Here is an 18,986-nt window from a genome sequence, read left to right on the forward strand (position 1 = left end):
CCAGCCGACCAGCAGGGCCACAGTGGGTCCCAGGCACAGCCCTGGGCGCTCAGGGCCACCCCATGAGACCGGGGGGGGGGCAGCCTGGCCCCTCCCCGGCCGCTTCCTCCTGCTGCGGGCAGCCACCTCTGCTTCCCCAGGGGCACTGTACAAATACACTTTCCTGTGTGTGCCCCGACCAAAGAAGGGTTGGGGAGTACTGGGCCAGATTCTGATGCAAATGATGAGAACGGAGGGGCAGGCGGGGTTGGGGGGTGGGGATGATGTTCTTTCACAAAGGGAGGGTGAAGGAAAGAGAAACACACATGGGTATGGATTTTTCCATCAGATGCAGTGGTTCTCAGTCCTGGCTTCCTATTAAACCACTTGGGGATTTTTTTTTCCCCAATATTTTATTATGAAACATTTGATATATATGGCAAAGTTGAAGGGATTTTGCAGCGAACAACCGTATACCCACCATCTAGATTCTACCCTTAACCTTTTCCTAGACTTGTTCTCACCTCCCTCTCCCATCTATCCATCAATCCATCTTATTTTTGGTGCATTTCAAAGGAAATTGCAGACATCAGTACACTTTTCCCTAAATACTCCAGCATGAACGACAATGGAGTTCAATTTCGGTTTACAGGGTTTTCTCTTTTGATGTAAGATTTACATACAAAGAAATCCTGGAGAGTTGTTTTGTTTTGTTTCTGTGGGGTTTTTTTGTTTTTAATACCATGCCTGCATCATACCCCCAGAGATTGATTTCACTGGACTGGAGTGAGATGTAGGCATTAGAATATTTTAAAAGATCCCTATATGGGGGCGCCTGGGCAGCTCAGTTAGTTAAGCCTGTGACTCTTAGTCTCAGCTCAGGTCTTGATCTCAGGGTTGTGAGTCCCCCACTTTGGAGAACTTCCCAGTGAGGAGTTACTTTAAAAAAAATAAAAAATAAAAAATAAAAGATCCCTCTATGATTCGATGGTACAGCCAGAGTTCAGAAATACAGAAATAATAAGAAGCAAAGGACGGTCATTTTTATTTCCCCCAAGCAGAATGTGGAGGTCCCCTGCCTGCTTCCCTTCCCCTGGTGCTTTCCACCTGTGCATCATACAACCATGCCCATGCTTCGTTTGTGGGGGGCCTCTGGGTCCATGTGAATCCACTCAGTCTCGTGTTAGCATTATAGAGGTCTTACCATCTAACGTGTATTTCCAGTGGCAAAATCCGTATCTGTTTCAGATTCCATACCTGTCACAGTGATGAAACCATACACATTTTCATATGGTGAATAGGGTACTTATGACGTGGCAATAGATGGAGGAGGTGATGGGGTGTGGTGATGGCAGCCAGGGCAGCGCGATGGGGCTGGGGCTACTGGTGGAGATGGTAGGAGGCAGGTGCGGCAGCCACCATGATGGTGCGGCATCATGGCGGTGAATCTCAGGGCATGGCATGTGGCGATCATTATCACGGTGATGTTGCTGGTGTCACCTGTCCTGTGAGGGCCATGTGCAAACAGATGCTCCTTCTCCACACTAATACCATCTGGGAAGAATGTTGGTTGTCACAGGGCCGGAAGGTTGGCCACCCTATTTGAGAACCCCACTGCAGCAAGGTGCAGCTCCTTCCAAGATTCTGAGAAGTTACCTGAGAACCTTATCTGCCCCCAGACACCTGGAAGAGGGCCCAACAGAGGGGCCACAACTCCACGCTCAGCCGCCCCGTCCCACCGCACTTTAACAAGACACAGCTCCCGTATTACATACGAGTGGATCTTTAGAAATGTGTATTTAAGACGAACAGTCCTGGGAGCCAGCCGGAGTGGGATGCCAGCCATCTCATGATCAATAGAGATTTTATTTGCTGCCTACGTGGTTTCCTGTTCCTTTCATGCCTGGTACGTTCGAGGGAAGACAGAGGAAAAGTGCTCTGGGTCCCCCTCCGTTAACCCAGCAGGAGGGGTGCAAAGCCCCAGAACACTCCTGATCTCTTGTTACGGCTCTTAGCTGGCGTCCCTCTGAACTGTCCCGGGCTACCAAGGTTGGGCTGTTAAGACATACTATCCTTTTAAAATACATACATAAATAAGCCCAGAGAATGATGCCGGAAAATACCTATAAAATAATGTTGTCCAACCCTTTCATTTTACAGATGAGAAAACCAGGGCTAAATGGGCAGCAAATAAAATAGTATTGAGAGGCACCTGGGTGGCTCAGTCGGTTGATTGTCTGCCTTCGGCTCAGGTCATGATCCCAGGGTCCTGGGATCGAGCCCCGCATCCGGCTCCCTGTTCAGCGGGGAGTCTTCTTCTCCCTCTGCTCCTCACCCTGCTCATGTTCTCTCTCTCTCTCTCACTTTCTCTCACTCTCTCTCTCTGTCGCTCTCTCAAATAAATAAATAAAATCTTTAAAAAAAAATAGTGTTGAGAACAACAATAAAATCCCCTTCGTGGATATAATATCTCTAACGATGCAGACATCTCACACGTGGGATCTGACTGGGTTTTTAGACCCGGCCAACGAGCTGGCACCATCTGACAGACGGTTCTTGGGCCCCTTCCCAGATTCTTGCCACCAGCGATGAGCCCTCCTGACATTTGTGTAGCACTGACAGCTCAGGGTGCACCTTTCACACTCATGTATTCATCTCCTCTGTACCATATCTCTGCACAAAAGACAGAAGGTGCTAGTCTTATCCCTGTTTTTCAGAGGAGAAAACCGAGGCTCCTGGAGGGGAAGCATCTTGCCAAGCTTGTACAGTTAGTAAACGGAACTGGAATCCAAGTGCCCTGTAGCCGTGTGCTGGGGCTGCCCTCTCAAAGCTCCACAAACTGGGGGCGCTTAAAAATAATAGACATTTATCATCAAAAACTAATGATGTAATGTACGGTGATTAACATAACAATAAAAAATTTTTAAAAAATAATAGACATTTATCATCTCAGTTCTGGAGGCCAGAAGTCTGGAGTCAAGGTGTGGCAGGGTCACGCCCCCTCTGAAACCCCAGGGGAGACTCCTTGCTCACCTCCTCCTAGCTCCTGGGGCTGGCAGTCGGCCCTTGGCGGTCCTCGGCTCACAGCTGTCAGACTTACATCTCTGTCTGCACCATCACATGGAATTCTCCCTGTGCCTCTTTGCGTCCAAACTTCCCTCTTCTTATAAGGACAACAGTCCCTGGAGGAGGGCCCACCCTAATGCAGTATGAACTCATCTTAACTTGATTACACCTGCAAAGGCCCGATTTCCAGATTAAGGCCACATCCACGGGTACTGGGAGTTAGGACTTAAATATATCTTTTGGGGCTCACAGTTCAACCCATAATGGTCCCTACCCCAAGCCAGTGGTCTTTTACAACATGCTGCTTGCATGCTGTGCCCCATCCCACTCCCCCTCTCTCTTCCCCATGCCACCACGGAGAAGGTTCTCCCCTCTCCTGCAATGCAGAAAGGGGGGCTGGCTGGGGGCATGCTTCATCTTCTGCTTTTCCCAAAGTATTACAAGCTACTAAGGTAGAATCGTGAAATATAGGTGGGCTTTTTATCTTTTTTATTCCCCAACAGTAAAAATCATTAAGACTTGTTCTTAATTAGTGTAATTTTGAAGCTTCTAAATATTGATTTAACCTACACTCCTTTGTACTTGCCGCAGTCACTGAATTATGCCTGTTATTGATCACAGACGGAGGCATTTTCATCCACTGGGCTCTGCGGCCCCCGGGGGCCCTCCAGCCCCCAGCAGGTGCACTGGGCTCAGAAGGCATGGACGGGCTTGGAGGGGAGGGTGCCCCTGCCGGGTTGGAAAGGGCCTTCCCTTTCCAACTCAGCCCAGGCCAGGGGCCAGTTTCTTTCTCTTGTGTTGGCCCACGCCAAGGGAAGTTGAATAAGAAGTCACTGGAAATCTCCCCCATTGCATTCTGAGTCCTAGGAGAACTGGGCAGTGGGGGATGGAGGAGGAGGATGTGGGGTCAGGGTCTAGAGCACAGGTTTTAGAGCAGGGTTTAGGCTTTGGCACCAGCCAGAACCTCGGCTGAGTCCTGTCTACCAGCTGGATGTTCTTGAGCAAGTTCCCTACCCTCTCACATCTGTGAAATAGGGCTCTAACCCCCTCTCATAGCGTGCCTCTGAGCACTCAGCGCAGGCTCATGTCAGGCTTCTGGCTGGAGGCCAGGCTCATAATCAGTTTTCAATCAACAGCTGCCATTAGCAGCATTGCTGTCCCACCGGGAAAATAAGGGCCAGCCTTGGAAGCACAGTGTATCTTCTAGCCCTGGCTCCAGGACTTGTTTGCTGTAGGACCTTGGGCAAGTCATTTAATATCCTTTCCAGTAAAACAGGGTAATGACTCGGGGCCCCTGGGTGCCTCAGTCGGTTAGGCAGCCGACTCTTGATTTCGGCTCAGGTCATGATCTCGGGGTTGTGGGATTGAGCCTGGCGTTGGGCTCCACGCTCAGCGGGGAGTCTGCTTGTGATTCTCTCTCCCTCTCCTTCGGCCCCTCCGCTGTTCTGGCGCGCGCGCGTGCACTCTCTCTCTTTCAAGTAAATAAATAAAATATTTTTTTTAAATGCGGTAATGACACCTATGACCTCCCAGAGCTTTCGTGAGAATCACATAGGATCACAAACACGGAAGAACTGAAGTTGCAAGGTGCATCCTGTCCTGATAGACTATGATTGATGACAGTGGTAGCTGCTGCCTGGATGCCCCTTCGGCCACACTTTGCATGCAGTATCATGTCCAGACCATTCTGGCTCCAACCGGCTGCTCCAGTCTCTTTGCCACATCATCCACATTTTCGGGCCCTACGGGGGACCACGCAGTGCTTGGAATTCACTTCATCTGCTTTCATTCCAGGACCTTTGCTCCTGGTGTCCCCGACATGCGTAGAATGCCTCCCACCATCTGTGCATCTACTGACCTACTGATGTAGGCAACACTTCCTCTGTGAATTTGCTTTAAAGAACTTTATCGAAATACAACTTGCATACCATCAACTCCACTCACTTCTCTTGTACAATTCATTGACTTTTAGTAAATTTGCCCAGCTTCCCACATGCAGCAGAATCGTGTTCTCTCCTCTAGGCTGTGCCCCTGCTGCCCTCAGTATATACTTGTGTGACCGCTTTTATCAAATGTTAGTAGATCGAGGTTTTTTTTTTTTAATCTGTGACTCTCTGCCTGCCCTTCCCATCACCTTGCATCCCTACCCCCTCACAGGGCCAGGATGCAGTCGGGGCTCTATTAATGCTCATTGGGTAAAGCGTTTCCTTGCAGCCGGGACAGAAAGGGTGAGGGGGTCTGGGATACCCGAGCCTTCACTGTCAGCATGGTGATGAGAAGCTCATCATCCACGTGGCTGTCACTGAGCGCTCCCAGCTGACACCGTTCCTATTGACGGAGTTCTGATCTCAGCTGGAGGGGCCTTAGAGATGATCTGGCCCGGCGATTCTCGAGCAGGAGCATCTGCCAGAATCACCCAGCGGAGGGCTTGTTCAGCCCAGGGCCCACCCTCTGAGCTCCTGATTCTGCAGCCATCCTTGGGCTGGGCTCAAGAACCTGCCTTCCTAGCAGGTTCCCAGGTGACGCTGCCATGGCTGGTCCGGGGACCAGAGTTTGAGAGCCGCTGCTCCAGCCCAACCACCTCGTTTCACAGATGAGGAGCCCAGGGCCCAGAGAAGTGAGAGGACACGTTCCAGGGTCTGTCCCCAAGCTGAGACTAGAACGCAGCCCAGTCCTGTCCTGTGTCCTCTACCACTGGTTCCCGTGTCCTGACCTCTGCTTCCTGCTCCGGGCCTCAGGGAAGATGGGCCAGGGGCGGAGAAGGCTGGATAGAGCTTCTGAGAAATGCTCTTCCCAGGCCTGACCCGGGCTGCATGGGGAGAGGCCAGCAGCACCGGGAAGGGGACCCTGAGGAGGTGCTGAGGACAGACAGGCCATCGTCACTGCCGGGGCCTCAGCCGCAGCCATTTATCCCGCAGGCTGCCCCGCTCCCGGACCGAGGCTCCTTCCGCCGCGTGATTGATCTCCGAGCTTCATCTGGCAAACCTGCTGATGAGACGAGTCTCTTTGTCTCTCCGCCTCATCAGTTTTCATTCTGATTTCATCTTCCCCTTTTCCGTTAGGAGAGGTTTGGCCTTTCTCCTTGTTTAATTGGTCTGCTCCCCATTCATTCTGCCTCCCTTTCTCCTCCCTTTCTCCAGGCCCCAAACCCTGCCCCCCCACCCCGGGCATCTCCCCTGACCCCCAGTGTGCCCCGGCGTCCCTCCCTCCACCCCCAACACTGTGGAGAGAGAAACCTCCTCGTCTAGCTCCCCATTCACCTCAGACAGCGCTGATTCCCTCTGTTCTTTCCGGGGCCACAGAGCTGTGCCAGGACAGCTCACAGTCTGAGAGAGGAGGTGTGGGCTCTCAGAGGAGGGGGGAAGGAGCAAGGGATTGATGAATTTGTAGGAGAGGCCATGGTCAGGGAAGACTTCAGGGATGGGAAGGAAGTTCTGAGATACACAGGTGAGGAAGGGGCCTTCTGGGCAAGGACCCTGCTTGTGCAAAGGCTCAGGGGCAGGAGAGAGCATGGCTTGCATCTCTCCGAAATCTACCCCCAAACACACCCCTTCCCCCTGCCCTTGCACCTAGCTTCCAGGAATCTACTGTGTTTGAAGAGATATTCTGGGGCCCTGGCTGCGGGGGAGGGGAGCCTTTCCAGACGATGCAGGAACTGCCCAGCACCCCCACTTGATTGTAGGAGGGCCACGGAGAGTGACAGGGAGGGAGGCTGGAGAGGCTCACGGGTCAGCAGCTGGGCTTGGGAGGATCCACAGCCAGTGTGGAATGACCATGGGCCATTGGCAGGCTGGGACATCTAGAACTCGGCTACTAGGAGGGGCCCTCTCCCAGCTGCCAGAGAGCATCTGGGGGGAACAGAGCCACTGCTCACCTAAGCCAGGAGGAGCCTCGTTGTTTATTGGGTGAGATTTGTGTCGGACATCAGTGACCTATAAATGAGCTGGGTCCCAGAGCTGTCCTGGAGACTAGAAACAGGACCCCACTTGGAGGTCCCAGGGAGGGCAGCCAGCTGCACAGGGAAGGAGTGGCAGCCTGCGGTGGAAGAGTCCCTAGGAGAGGGTGCCTGCCTTAGAGGCACACGACCATGGACGGGCCAGTCTGGTGCTGGCTTGCTGCAGAGATGGTCTAGAAGGCAGGGGCCGGGCCTCAGACAAACTGAGGTGGATAAAACAAGAAGAGGGTGCTACTGAACACCAGGCACTTTACAGACATCATCTCTCTCAGGCTCCCCCATGAGGTAGGCTCTCTCCCCGTGCCCAGAGGAAGAACCCAAGTGAGGATGCTCAAGGTCACACAGCCACACCAGGATTCAGGCGCAGAGCTGCTTCTAGAGCCCACCCCTGAACCACTAACCTACGCTCTCAGAGGGCTTGGTGGAGTCCACAGGATTTCCGGAGGGGGAGCCTGGGAGAGCTCTAGAAGGGCGAGGATCATCGTAGGATCATGTCGAATCCAGAGGCAGAGAAGCCTGAGTCAGAGAGAAGTGCCTTCTCCACCGGAGGGAAGGCGCAACCCCGGGCCAGGGGAGCCAGGTGCATGCCTAAGGATACAGACCCCAGGAGCAGTGTGTGTCTCCTTCCAGGTGCCAAGAAAGGACGCAGAAGGGCCTGAGCGCAGACTCTGACCGGCCTGGTCTCCAGGAGCACTGGCGCAAGCAGCCCCCCTCTCTCCCTGCTCTGCCTCAGCTGCCCTCCCTCTTGCTGTCCTGCAGATGGTCCCCGAGCTCCTACTGTGTGCCAGACTTGGGAGCAGGGCCTCACAGTCTAGTGGGAGAGACAGACTGAAAGGAACCAGCGGTTCATGATGGAGGGATGCTGGGGCGTTGTGGGAGCCGGGAGAGGGGTCAAGCGGTCAGGGCAGGCGTCCTGCAGGTGGGCAGATGATCAGCAGAACCTGGCAGGACAGGGCGACGGCAGACTCAGCCTGCACGGCTCCCTGCTCCCCTGCAGCCTTGTGCAGAGCAGTGCAGCCAGAGGGCAATGGCCCTGCGCTCCCTCCTGGCACCCTCCACTGCTCATTAAGAAAGAAAGAGTCAGGCTCCCTTCCAGACACCAGAATTCTAGCATCCTCTGCCCAGGCCAGCCAGGAGACAGGGAATGGAGAGACTTCGTTCGGCTCAGGACAAGGCCCTGTCCTCCAGGGCCAGGGAGGGGTTTTTCCTGGAACGCTGACTCCTCCCACTGCAGAGGAAAGGGGGCAGGGGTGGAGGAGGGAGCCCCACATCCTTTCCCCAGGGGAAGCCCTCCCGCTTCCCTCCCTATTCTCCTCCAGCCACCCCCCCATACCCACTCTCAGAAATCAGCTTTGGCACCAGAGCCATGGAAATAGAAAGGGCTGGCAATGACACTCTGGATTCCAGTCTGGGCTTCCCACATGCCAGCTGCGGGCGTTGGTCTGACCCCACAGCTCCACTGAGCTTGAGCTTCCCGCTCTGTCAAGGACCCACCTCTCAGGTGGTTGGGAGCAACTAGAAATCCTGGCACAGAGCAGGCGCTCAGGAATGTCATAGCTTTCTTCTGAGCCTCTGCTTTATGTCATCCTCCCAGTATCTTCAACCAGAGCGGAAGGGACTCACCTTACCCAAGAGAGATGCTCGGTGGAATAATGGTTTTCAAGCTTTTATCACGGTGACCCAAGGGCAAAAAAAATGCATGGTTTTGCATCATGTTCCTGACTGTGCACAAGTGTGTATGTGTGCATGTAAAATAGAGAGCTAAAACTTCTCAAAACAGTGCTTTAGTGTAGCTGCATTCAATGATATTTTCTATAGTATTTCATTTTTTTTAAATGCAGATTGTGACTCACTTTAAATTGTTTTCATGACCCACTACGTGGGTTGAGATAACAGTGCACACAGTAGAACGCCTCCAACCCCTACAGGGAAAGTGTGCCCTGCATGGGGCTCTGAGGACACATGAAGCAAAAACAAAGCACCCTTTCCTCCACGAGCTCACAGCCTGGTTGGGAAGACAGACTCACGGACTGACCACGAGGAAGGTGCTATTCGGGAGGAGGTCTGTTCCAAGAGTCTTGGAGACTGCGATGGCGGTGGGAGAGACCACCCTTCTCGGAGGGAGTCAAACCTGTAGAAAGTGTCACGAGAGGAGGTGGCATAGGGGATGGGCTTTTATGGCTGAAGAGGACCTGACAGTTGGAGTTGGAGAAGGGCTTCGCGGAGTGAGGGGCCCCAGGTGTGGAAGGAAATAGCAAGTCCAGTTTCGCGGGAGCATGGGGTGTCTGGGAACGGGACGACCGCAGAGAGGTGAGCGGGAGGCCCCCGAAGAGGCTGATGTAAGGGTCACGACAAGAAATGAGAGGGGAAAGTAAGTGCAAGCACTGTGGTGGGTGTGGGGAGGTGGGAGAGGGACAGGTCAAGGTGGTGGAGATGTCGGGTCTTGGAGACTGCTGGACGGCAGTGCTGCTGATGGACAGACGTGGGAGGGCAGGAGCAAGAGCAGCTGTGGTGGGAGATGTGGGATGCTGGATGTGGGACAAGTCGAGTGGAAGAGCCTCTGACACAGCCGGGTGGAGAGGGCCGGGGACAGTTAGCAGCGAGTCTGGGCCGCTCCTCCCTGGCCAGCCCCATATTTGTCCTCGTGCCTGGTGCCCCATTCTCTGTAATGAGAAGACCTAGGGGGTTGGCGGTGGAAAGGAAGCATCAGTGCCACCCCAGGAGGTGGCCAGGACCCCGCAGGGATTTGGGGAAGGGAGACTGGAGGAGAGACACAGGGCGGCCAGGGGTGCGTGGGGCAGGAGGCCATTCTGCCATCTTCCTGCCCCGGGCACATGGCACTCACAGGCCCGGCCATGAGGACTCAACCAGAGCAGGGGCCTAAGGTGTAGAGCAATTTCCAGGTTTGGGAATTGTAGAACAGGAAAGGGGAATAAGAGGAAACAGCCTCCCTGCCCTCCTGGAGATGGCTGATTAAGTGTAAGACCCTGTCCCCGCATCGGGCTCTGCGCTGGACATGGAGCCTACTTGGGATTCTCTCTCTCCCTCTCCCTCTGCCCCTCCCCTGCTCGTTCGCATGCACACTCTATGTGCTCTCTCTCTTAAAAAAAAAAAAAAAGAATAGTGTGAGACCCTGAGAAGTGTAGCCCACTTTGAAGCAGGAAGATGAGGTAAGGGAATTTCAAGTCTGAAGTTCTGGAGTTCCCTAAAGCCAGAGTCCACCGTTTCCAAAGACCCCGGTCCCAGGTTGTGATGGAAAATGAAGAGGAATTCTGGGTTTAAGAGATGAAACTGATGGATGGTGATGGAAGTCAGGACAATGGTTAAGTGCAGGTGGGGGCTGGATAGTGACTGGGAGGGCCCCCTGGGATCCTTCTGGAGTGCTGGAAATCTTTACATCTTGTTCTGATTGGTGGCTGTCCGGGTACGTACTAATGGGGAAATTCATGGAGCCGCCCACTTGGGACGAGTGCCATGGAAGCGCTCTCCTGTACATATGTTACAGTTCAAAATATTTTTTTAAGTTTATCACAAAAGGTGAGAGCTGAGAAGTAGGTGGTAAGATGGAATGAGAGGCAGCTGTGAGGGGGGCGAATGAAGGGAACGAACAGCACTTCGTACACCTGACCTCCTGCACGCCCCCCAGCGGTGGTTCTGGGAGGAGGGTAATACCCCCTTTCCAGCTCAGGCATCTGAGGCTCAGAAGGTTGCCTGCTTGGCCCAAGGTCACACTGTAAGCGGCAGAGCCAGGCCCCTTCCGCTCCACCGCTCCTCCTTTGCATAAGTAATTTATGGAACTCAGACTCTGCAAGGCTAGATAAACGCTCAGTCCTCCTCGGCTCTGAGGTCCTGCTTGTCTGTGATTCGGTGAGAGGTGGGAGTGAGGAGCCCGGCTCACCTCCCAGGACGAGCAGGAGGCCAGGTGCGCAGATGGAGGGCTGGCCTCCCCCCCCCTGCGCCCCTCCCACCGCTTATCTGCTGGTGAGGAGGCCGGAGTTTATCAACGCTACACTCAATCATGCTGCCCATCTGTCTCCGCAGCTCAGGGGGACCTGGCACTGAAGCGGCGAAGGCCAGGCCATCGACCACCACCACCGCTCCTCCCTCCGGACCCTTGGCTCTGGCTCTGGGAGGCTGGGTGGAGGCTGCCTGGAAGGGGAGAGAAGGGAGGGGAGGGAGAGACTCCGCATCCACCAAACCACCTAGAGGAGCGCACTGTCAAGACCCGCAGGAGCGCCGGGACTGAGCCGGGGGCGGGGCGGGACTCAGCCAGGGGCGGGGCGGGGCGGGACTCAGCCGGGGGGCGGGGCGGGGCGGGACTCAGCCGGGGGAGGGGGCCGAGGGAGAGGGCCGAGGGAGGGGGCCGGTGGGGCGGGGCGGGAGAAGGAGCCGCCTTTGACAACAGCTTCTCCCCAACACTTCATTCAGAGCTTTGCCAAGGGTCTGAATTTAATAGGGAGTGTAAGGGACCATTCCACACTTAATGCTAAATCCAGAGCAGCTGCCTGGAAGAGGTGGGTCCCACGTAGCTTGCAGAGCCAGCTCTTGCAAAAGAAACTTTGCGCCTGGAGTGGACAGCCCTGCTTCCCTGACTGTGGCTCCAGGGCTTTCAGTCTCCCATCACTGAAGGCCAAGGCTGGCCAAGAGCCCCCAGCCCCCAATCAGAAGGCAGGCTGAGGTCCGTGTGCAGCCTGCCGGCTGTTTGTCCCTGTGGTGCCAGGGCCAGCCAAACTCACACAGGGACAGTGTCTTCCCTGTGCTGTCCAAGTTGGGGGGGTGTGGTGTCACTCTAGCCCGAAATCAAGGAGGGGTGTCTGTGGGGGCCCATCAGGTGGCTGTGGGGGAAGAGGAGCTGAGGACCCAGGCCAGCTCTTAGGCAGGCACTCCAGGTCGGCCTGGTGCTGCGCTCCTTTAAGGCAGACTTGGATCCACCAGGCAGCAAGCCTTGGCTGGACTGGTGGCTCAGGTTCTGGAGTCCAAGACCTAGGTTCGAATTCTGACCCCGCCACATGGAAGCTGTGTAACCTCTGAAAAGTCACGTAAGCCCTCCAAGCCTCAGGTGCTTCCGCTGCAGGACCAGACTGAATAATCCCTTCTCTGCCTACACACGGGGTTGATGGGAGGGTCATCTGTTTCACCGCTGGTGTCCTTTACCAGTACCCTCCGCGTGCCCAGCCCTGCACTCCGAGCTTTGGGTGCACAAAAAGCGTGTAAGACATGGCCCCTGCCTCAAGGAGCTTGAAATTCAGTTGGGGAAAATGTCCACACAATCATCTGAACTCCTGCTCACCCCGGAGATTATAGATACAAGACAATCAGCTTTCTCTGCAGCTCCCGGCAGAGATCTCTAATCAGCCTGCATGAGTGGGCATGAGTGGGCATGTGCAAGACGGCCTGAACCCGTGTTGGCAGGTGAGTGGGCAGCTCAGTGCTCCTCCCTGGAGGGGGCTGTGTGCTCAGCAGTGAGGGGGAGGACTTGTCTGGGCCTTTGCCAAGCATTGGGATCAGGGGTGCAGCCAAACGTGTCATCCAGACCCTACCTCTCCCTGGGTGCCAAACCCCAGCCCTGGGCTCCTGGCTGAGGAGCAGGCACTCTGCCTCACCCACCTGCCCAGCCAGAGGGTCACTCCATAAAGGTGTGACGTTTTACTTATCTCTGCTCATTGTTTCCCCATGCCACCTGGCGGCCATGCTGGGCCACAGTGGGCAAGCTCCGTAGGGGCTTATTGAGCAACAGGATCTGTTGCCCCTGAGAAGTCCTGTAGCTGCAGTCTCCCAACCCTGAGGATGACCGGAGCTGGACGAGAACTCACATTTATTGAGCTCTTTCTTTGTGTGCCACACTCAGCTCCCTTGATCCTAATGACAACCTCACTTTAGACATAAGGAGCAGATGCTCTGAGAAGTCAGTACCTTTTCCCAGTGTGCTCTGGTAGGAAGGGGTAATAAGATCTTTTTGCAGGTGGGTTCTGCTCCCTCATGCCAGGTCTAGGCAGGAGGCAGGGGCCTCTGGTATGTAAGCGCCGGCCTAGGTCCAGCCCCATGACAGGGCCATCCTGGGGCTCAGCTGGTTCCTGCTGCCTCTCCATCCACACAGTAGACTACAGAATCCCCCACCCTCTTCCTGCCCACCACTCCCTGGCTTGTGTGGCCAAGTTCCCTGGGCTCCCCTCCGCACGCGTATGCGGGCATGCGTCCGTGCGTACACGTGTGTTTGTTTGCTCTGAGTTGTACGTGTCAGGGCACACACACCCCCACGCAAAACCTCTGTGCATTTTAAGTCATGGTTGTTTTCCCACCTTCAGAAATAGCTGCAGAGGAAGGTGGGAAGTAGTCAAATGTAAACAGGCGTACTGCTCTCCTGCTCAAGGGAAGGTATCCCTCCTCCGACTGCTCCCCTCCCCAGCCCTAGCATCCGGGAAGCAGAGTGAGATGGGCACGGAGCCCCTCTGGGCAGCTGAGAGGACCCTGCCTAGAGGGTGGTAGTAGACGTCACCCCAGGGGACAAGAATGGGCACTCAGCCTCCTGCAGCCACACCCAGGCCTGGGGACGAAGAAGGATGGTGTAAGTGGCCCAACCTCTGGACTTGGGTGGATTCCCGTCTCCTGCCGCTTACCGGCTATGTGTCTTGAGCCAAGTTCTTTAACCTCTAATGAACCTCAATTTCTTTATCTGCAAACTAGGGGTATTAATGCTTATCTGGTCGACTCGTTATGACGTTATAACGGTTAAATGAAATAAGATATTCAGAGTCTTGGAAGGGTCCATGCAGATCTCAGGTGCCCAGTGAGTGCTGGGGTGCTTCCCTGATACCCGCATTTGGAAGACTACCCGAATGGGACCTCTGCTCAGGAGGGGACCGGGCCCAGCAAGGCCCCCTGGTTTTTCTCCCATGTTGGTTGTAGGCCAAGGCTGGACTTGCCTCCAGGATGACGCAGCCTGGCCTTGGGATCTGTGGGAGAGCCTGGATTAGCCATACCTGGGAGGTGGGAAAGAGCAGTGGCTTCGATTCTACACTGGGGGTGGGGACACCCTCCTGAGGGGATGGGGCCCTGGAGCCACAGAGATTGATTCACACAGTAAACATTCACTGGGCACCTGCTGTGTGCTCCAGACACAGTGATGACCAAGACAGGTTCCCAGCTGGGGAGCCATTTCCATGAGATGTGGTCCGGGTTAGGACAGAGGGGAGCATGGGGCACTCTAAGAGCATAAGGCGGGCCCCTTAGGCCAGCCCGGGGTGGGGAGGTTTGGGAGAAGCTTCTGTAGGAGGTGACTGACCTTGAGTTGAGGCTCAAAGAACAAGTAGGCCTTGTCTAGGAGACAGTGAGAAGGAGACATGGGAAGCGGGGCGTGTCAAGGTAACTTCAGCTCAAGAGTGTTGTGCACAGTGGGTAAGCGGGAAAGCCCAGGCCCAGGCTTCTTAACCCCACCGCCTCCTTCCAGGGAGCTCAGCCAGGCTGTTGGGCAGGGAGAGTGGGGAAAACCAAAGCCATACATGAGGAGAGCCCAAGCAGACCCCAGGCAGGACCAGCCACTTCCCCAGCCAGTCTGGGTGTGGGCTCAGGGACCACTGCCTTTCCACTTCCAGAGTCCTGAGAGCCCACCCTGGAATTTAAAATCTGTACTGTTTCCACCACCCCCTACCCACACTGCTCAGGGGGATGCCTGGAAACTCTCACTTTATTTTCCATTTACCCAGTGAGCCAAGGAGGGAGGCGGGGAGATGTGAGAAAGGTAGGAGAATCCATTCCACGTGTCTCGGCTCAGAAGGACTGTGGAGATGACAGGAACTCCAGCATCCCCTCTCCTCTGCAGACACGCACGCACACACACCCCTTCCTGAGTTATCCTGGAAGCTTCTTGGTTCAATCTTTCCCTCCTTCCATGAAGACTCACTCCCCCAGCAGATAATAGAAAAGGACACTGAAGCTTAAGAGTGGGACGCCTTGGGGCACCTGGGTGGCTCAGTCGTTAAGTGTCTGCCTTCAGCTCAGGTCATGATCCCAGGGTCCTGGGATGGAGCCCCGCATCAGGCTCCCTCTGCCTGCTGCTGCACCTGCTTGTCCTCTCTCTCTCTCTTCTCTCTCTCTCTCTCTGACAAATAAATAAATTTAAAAAAATAAAATAAAGCCTGAGGGCTGTAGGACAGAACCCAGGAGCCCTGGCTGTGGCCCAGTCTATCTCTCTCAGCTCCTCTGCCCTCTGCAAACAGGGGTGACACGGGCGGAGGGAATGGATTCTGCTTCTCTGCCACCTCCTTACTCTGCATCCTCTTCTTCCAGGGCTGCCCTGATGGGGTGTGGTAATGAATGAGCTGGCCCAGCCCCAGCGGACAAGGATGGAGAGCCACACCCAGAAGGGTAAGAAGCGATGCCCACCCATCCCCACGTAGAATGACTGTCCTGGGAGGGTGGATCCCCAGGCCCTGGCAGGGCTGCTGACCCTCAGCCTGCAAGCTGCTAAGAGTGGAAGGACTCCAGACTCTTCTCGTGGATGGTCCCCTACCCTGCTGCTCCATCATGAGGCTCCTTGTGGCCCCCCTCTTACTGGCCTGGGTGGCTAGTGCCACCGCCGCTGTGCCCGTGGTACCCTGGCGCGTGCCCTGCCCCCCTCAGTGTGCCTGCCAGATCCGGCCCTGGTATACACCGCGATCGTCCTACCGGGAGGCCACCACCGTGGACTGCAATGACCTGCTCCTGACAGCCGTGCCCCCCGGGCTGCCCGCGGGCACACAGACCCTGCTCCTTCAGAGCAACGGCATTGTCCGTGTGGACCGGAGTGAGCTCAACCACCTGGCCAATCTCACGGAGCTGGACCTGTCCCAGAACAGATTTTCGGACGCTCGAGACTGTGACTTCCGTGCCCTGCCCCAGCTGCTGAGCCTGCACCTGGAGGAGAACCAGCTGACCCGGCTGGAGGACCACAGCTTCGCAGGGCTGACCAGCCTGCAGGAACTCTATCTCAACCACAACCGGCTCTACCGCATCGCCCCCGGGGCCTTCGCTGGCCTCGGCAACCTGCTGCGGCTGCACCTCAACTCCAACCTGCTGCGGGCCATCGACAGCCGCTGGTTTGAGATGCTGCCCAACCTAGAGATCCTCATGATCGGTGGCAACAAGGTAGATGCCATCCTGGACATGAACTTCCGGCCTCTGGCCAATTTGCGCAGCCTGGTGCTAGCAGGCATGAACCTTCGGGAGATCTCCGACTACTCCCTGGAGGGCTTGCAAAGCCTGGAGAGCCTCTCCTTCTATGACAACCAGCTGGCCCGGGTGCCCAGGCGGGCCCTGGAGCAGGTGCCCGGGCTCAAGTTCCTAGACCTGAACAAGAACCCGCTCCAGCGGGTGGGGCCCGGGGACTTTGCCAACATGCTGCACCTCAAGGAGCTGGGGCTGAACAACATGGAGGAGCTGGTTTCCATCGACAAGTTCGCCCTGGTCAACCTCCCCGAGCTGACCAAGCTGGACATCACCAACAACCCCCGGCTGTCCTTCATCCACCCCCGCGCCTTCCACCACCTGCCCCAGATGGAGACCCTCATGCTCAACAACAATGCTCTCAGTGCCTTGCACCAGCAGACGGTGGAGTCCCTGCCCAACCTGCAGGAGGTGGGTCTCCACGGCAACCCCATCCGCTGTGATTGCGTCATCCGCTGGGCCAATGCCACGGGCACCCGTGTCCGCTTCATCGAGCCACAGTCCACCCTGTGTGCCGAGCCGCCAGACCTCCAGCGCCGCCCAGTCCGCGAGGTACCCTTCCGGGAGATGACGGACCACTGCCTGCCCCTCATCTCCCCCCGCAGCTTCCCCCCCAGCCTCCAGGTGGCCAGCGGAGAGAGCCTGGTGCTACACTGCCGGGCGCTGGCCGAACCGGAAGCCGAGATCTACTGGGTCACTCCAGCCGGGGTTCGACTAACGGCTGCCCGCGCTGGCAGGAAGTACCGGGTGTACCCCGAGGGGACCCTCGAGCTGCGGAGGGTGACGGCGGAAGAGGCGGGGCTGTACACCTGTGTGGCCCAGAACCTGGTGGGGGCTGACAGTAAGACGGTCAGCGTGGTGGTTGGCCGGGCTCCCCTGCAGCCAGGCCGGGACAAGGGACGGGGGCTGGAGCTCCGGGTGCAGGAGACCCACCCTTATCACATCCTACTGTCTTGGGTCCCCCCACCCAACACAGTCTCTACCAACCTCACCTGGTCCAGCGCCTCTTCCCTCCGGGGCCAGGGCGCCCCTGCTCTGGCCCGCCTGCCGAGGGGCACCCACAGCTACAACATCACCCGCCTCCTTCAGGCCACGGAGTACTGGGCCTGCCTGCAAGTGGCCTTTGCTGATGCCCACACCCAGTTGGCATGCGTATGGACCAGGACTAAGGAGGCCACTCCTTGCCACAGAGCCTTAGGGGACCGGCCCGGGCTCATAGCCATGCTGGCCCTCGCTGTCCTCTTGCTGGCAGCCGGGCTAGCCGCCCACCTTGGCACTGCTCAGCCCAGGCAGGGCGTGGGTGGGCGGCCTCTCCTTCCAGCCTGGGCTTTCTGGGGCTGGAGTGCCCCCGCGGTCCGAGTGGTGTCCGCGCCCCTCATCCTGGCCTGGAATCCAGGAAGGAAGCTGTCCAGGTCTTCAGAAGCAGAAACACTGTCCCCACCATTGCTGCAAAATTCTCGAAGCTCAGCCTGCTCTCCGCAGTAGACACGTAACTAGGACTCCTTTTGACCAAAAGGGAGGCAGTCTGGGCCAGATGCCCTGCCCAGAAAGTGACAGGGACCCACGTGCTTGAGGCCTGGCAGCCGGACCAAGACAGACGGGGCTTTGCAGCGCCAGGGGCGGCTCCCGCCGCCTCCACGAAGTCGCCGTTACCTTCTGGGGGCCTGTCTGCTGACATTCTGAGGAGCATCTCCGAGGAACAGGAAGGACTCTGGCTAGAGCCTCCCATCTCCCTAGTTGTCTGTGTGCCCAGAGGCTCCTGGGCCTCTGCTTGGATGTCCCCTGCCTGTGTCCCCAGGCCCTTGGCCCACAGGATGCACCCCCTCCTCTTCTCTTTCTTTGTACAGTCTCAGTTGCTTGCTCTTTCCCCTCCTGGGCAAGGGCTGAGGGAGGCCTCTCCTCCCCACCTTGGGGGACCGCTCCCACAGTGGGTCCCCGGCCGGATCTGAAAGACATTTGGGGAGGGGGATGCCCAGGAACGCCTCATCTTGGCAAGCCCGGGTTGGCACTGCGAGGTTGACTTTCTATAGGCAATTTTGTACCTTTGTGGAGAAATGTGTCACCTCCCCCCAACCCAGTTCACTCTTTTCTCCTGTTTTGTAAAAAATAAAAATAAATAAGAATAACAATAATAAGGGGGGAAAGGAAACAAAAGGAAGCTCATCTTTGACTACTAAGCATACCTGTAAAGCCCTCTGCTCTGGAATCTCTGCGAGCCCAGGGGCTGGCGGGGGGAGGGGCTGGGACAGGAGGGGAGAGGGAGATGGTGACAGAGGGCACAGGTGTTCCCTGGAGGGCTGAGTCCGGGCCTGCTCCCTAGAGCCCCTGTGACTGTGAACGGGAGAGCTGGGGACAGAAGGGCAGAGAGCAGGAGAAGCTGACGGGAAAGGGAGGAGAAGGTGCGAGAAGAAAAGGGAGAAAAGCTCAGAGAGATGGAGAGAGTGGAAATTTCCATCACCAAACATTGTCACCCCTTCTCTTTCCCTGATAAGCAATTAACATGCCAGCGCCTGGGAAGCACTTCCCGGCCTATTTCTAATTAAACAAACCCAAGAGGCAGAGTCATGCAGAGAATTGCAAATCATCAAGACAGCGAGAACTTTGGCTCACTGGGGCAGGAGGGGGTGTGGGGTGATAGAGGATTTGGGGAGGCGAGGACTGTGGGAGAAAGAAATTGCTGCATTGATCTTTCCGGTCCATTTCGGTATCATTTGCAATGAGCCTGGTTTGCTAAGACAGATTGACTTCTTAGGACCAAATGTGAAGAGGAGCATCTGTCCGAAAG

At 56.2% G+C, this 18,986-nt stretch overlaps 1 protein-coding gene across 4 annotated transcripts in view; it reads left to right on the plus strand.

The window, feature by feature from the left end:
- The window catches only part of LRRN2 (leucine rich repeat neuronal 2), a 62,477-nt gene extending 43,830 nt beyond the window's left edge, over positions 1 to 18,647 (plus strand). For 3 of the 4 annotated variants that reach the window (XM_032422141.1, XM_032422139.1, XM_032422140.1), the window contains exon 2: positions 15,287 to 18,647. In XM_032422141.1, coding sequence (XP_032278032.1) covers positions 15,524 to 17,686 — 2,163 coding nt within the window. In that variant the 5' untranslated portion in view covers positions 15,287 to 15,523 and the 3' untranslated portion in view covers positions 17,687 to 18,647. Of the gene's footprint in view, positions 1 to 11,470; positions 12,413 to 15,286 lie in introns of those variants that run through there. The other variant, XM_032422142.1, reaches the window with a different exon arrangement.
- The last annotated feature ends 339 nt before the right edge of the window (positions 18,648 to 18,986 follow it).

The sequence above is a fragment of the Phoca vitulina genome, unplaced genomic scaffold (assembly GCF_004348235.1).
Source record: "Phoca vitulina isolate PV1807 unplaced genomic scaffold, GSC_HSeal_1.0 scaffold26, whole genome shotgun sequence".
Lineage (NCBI taxonomy): Eukaryota > Metazoa > Chordata > Mammalia > Carnivora > Phocidae > Phoca > Phoca vitulina.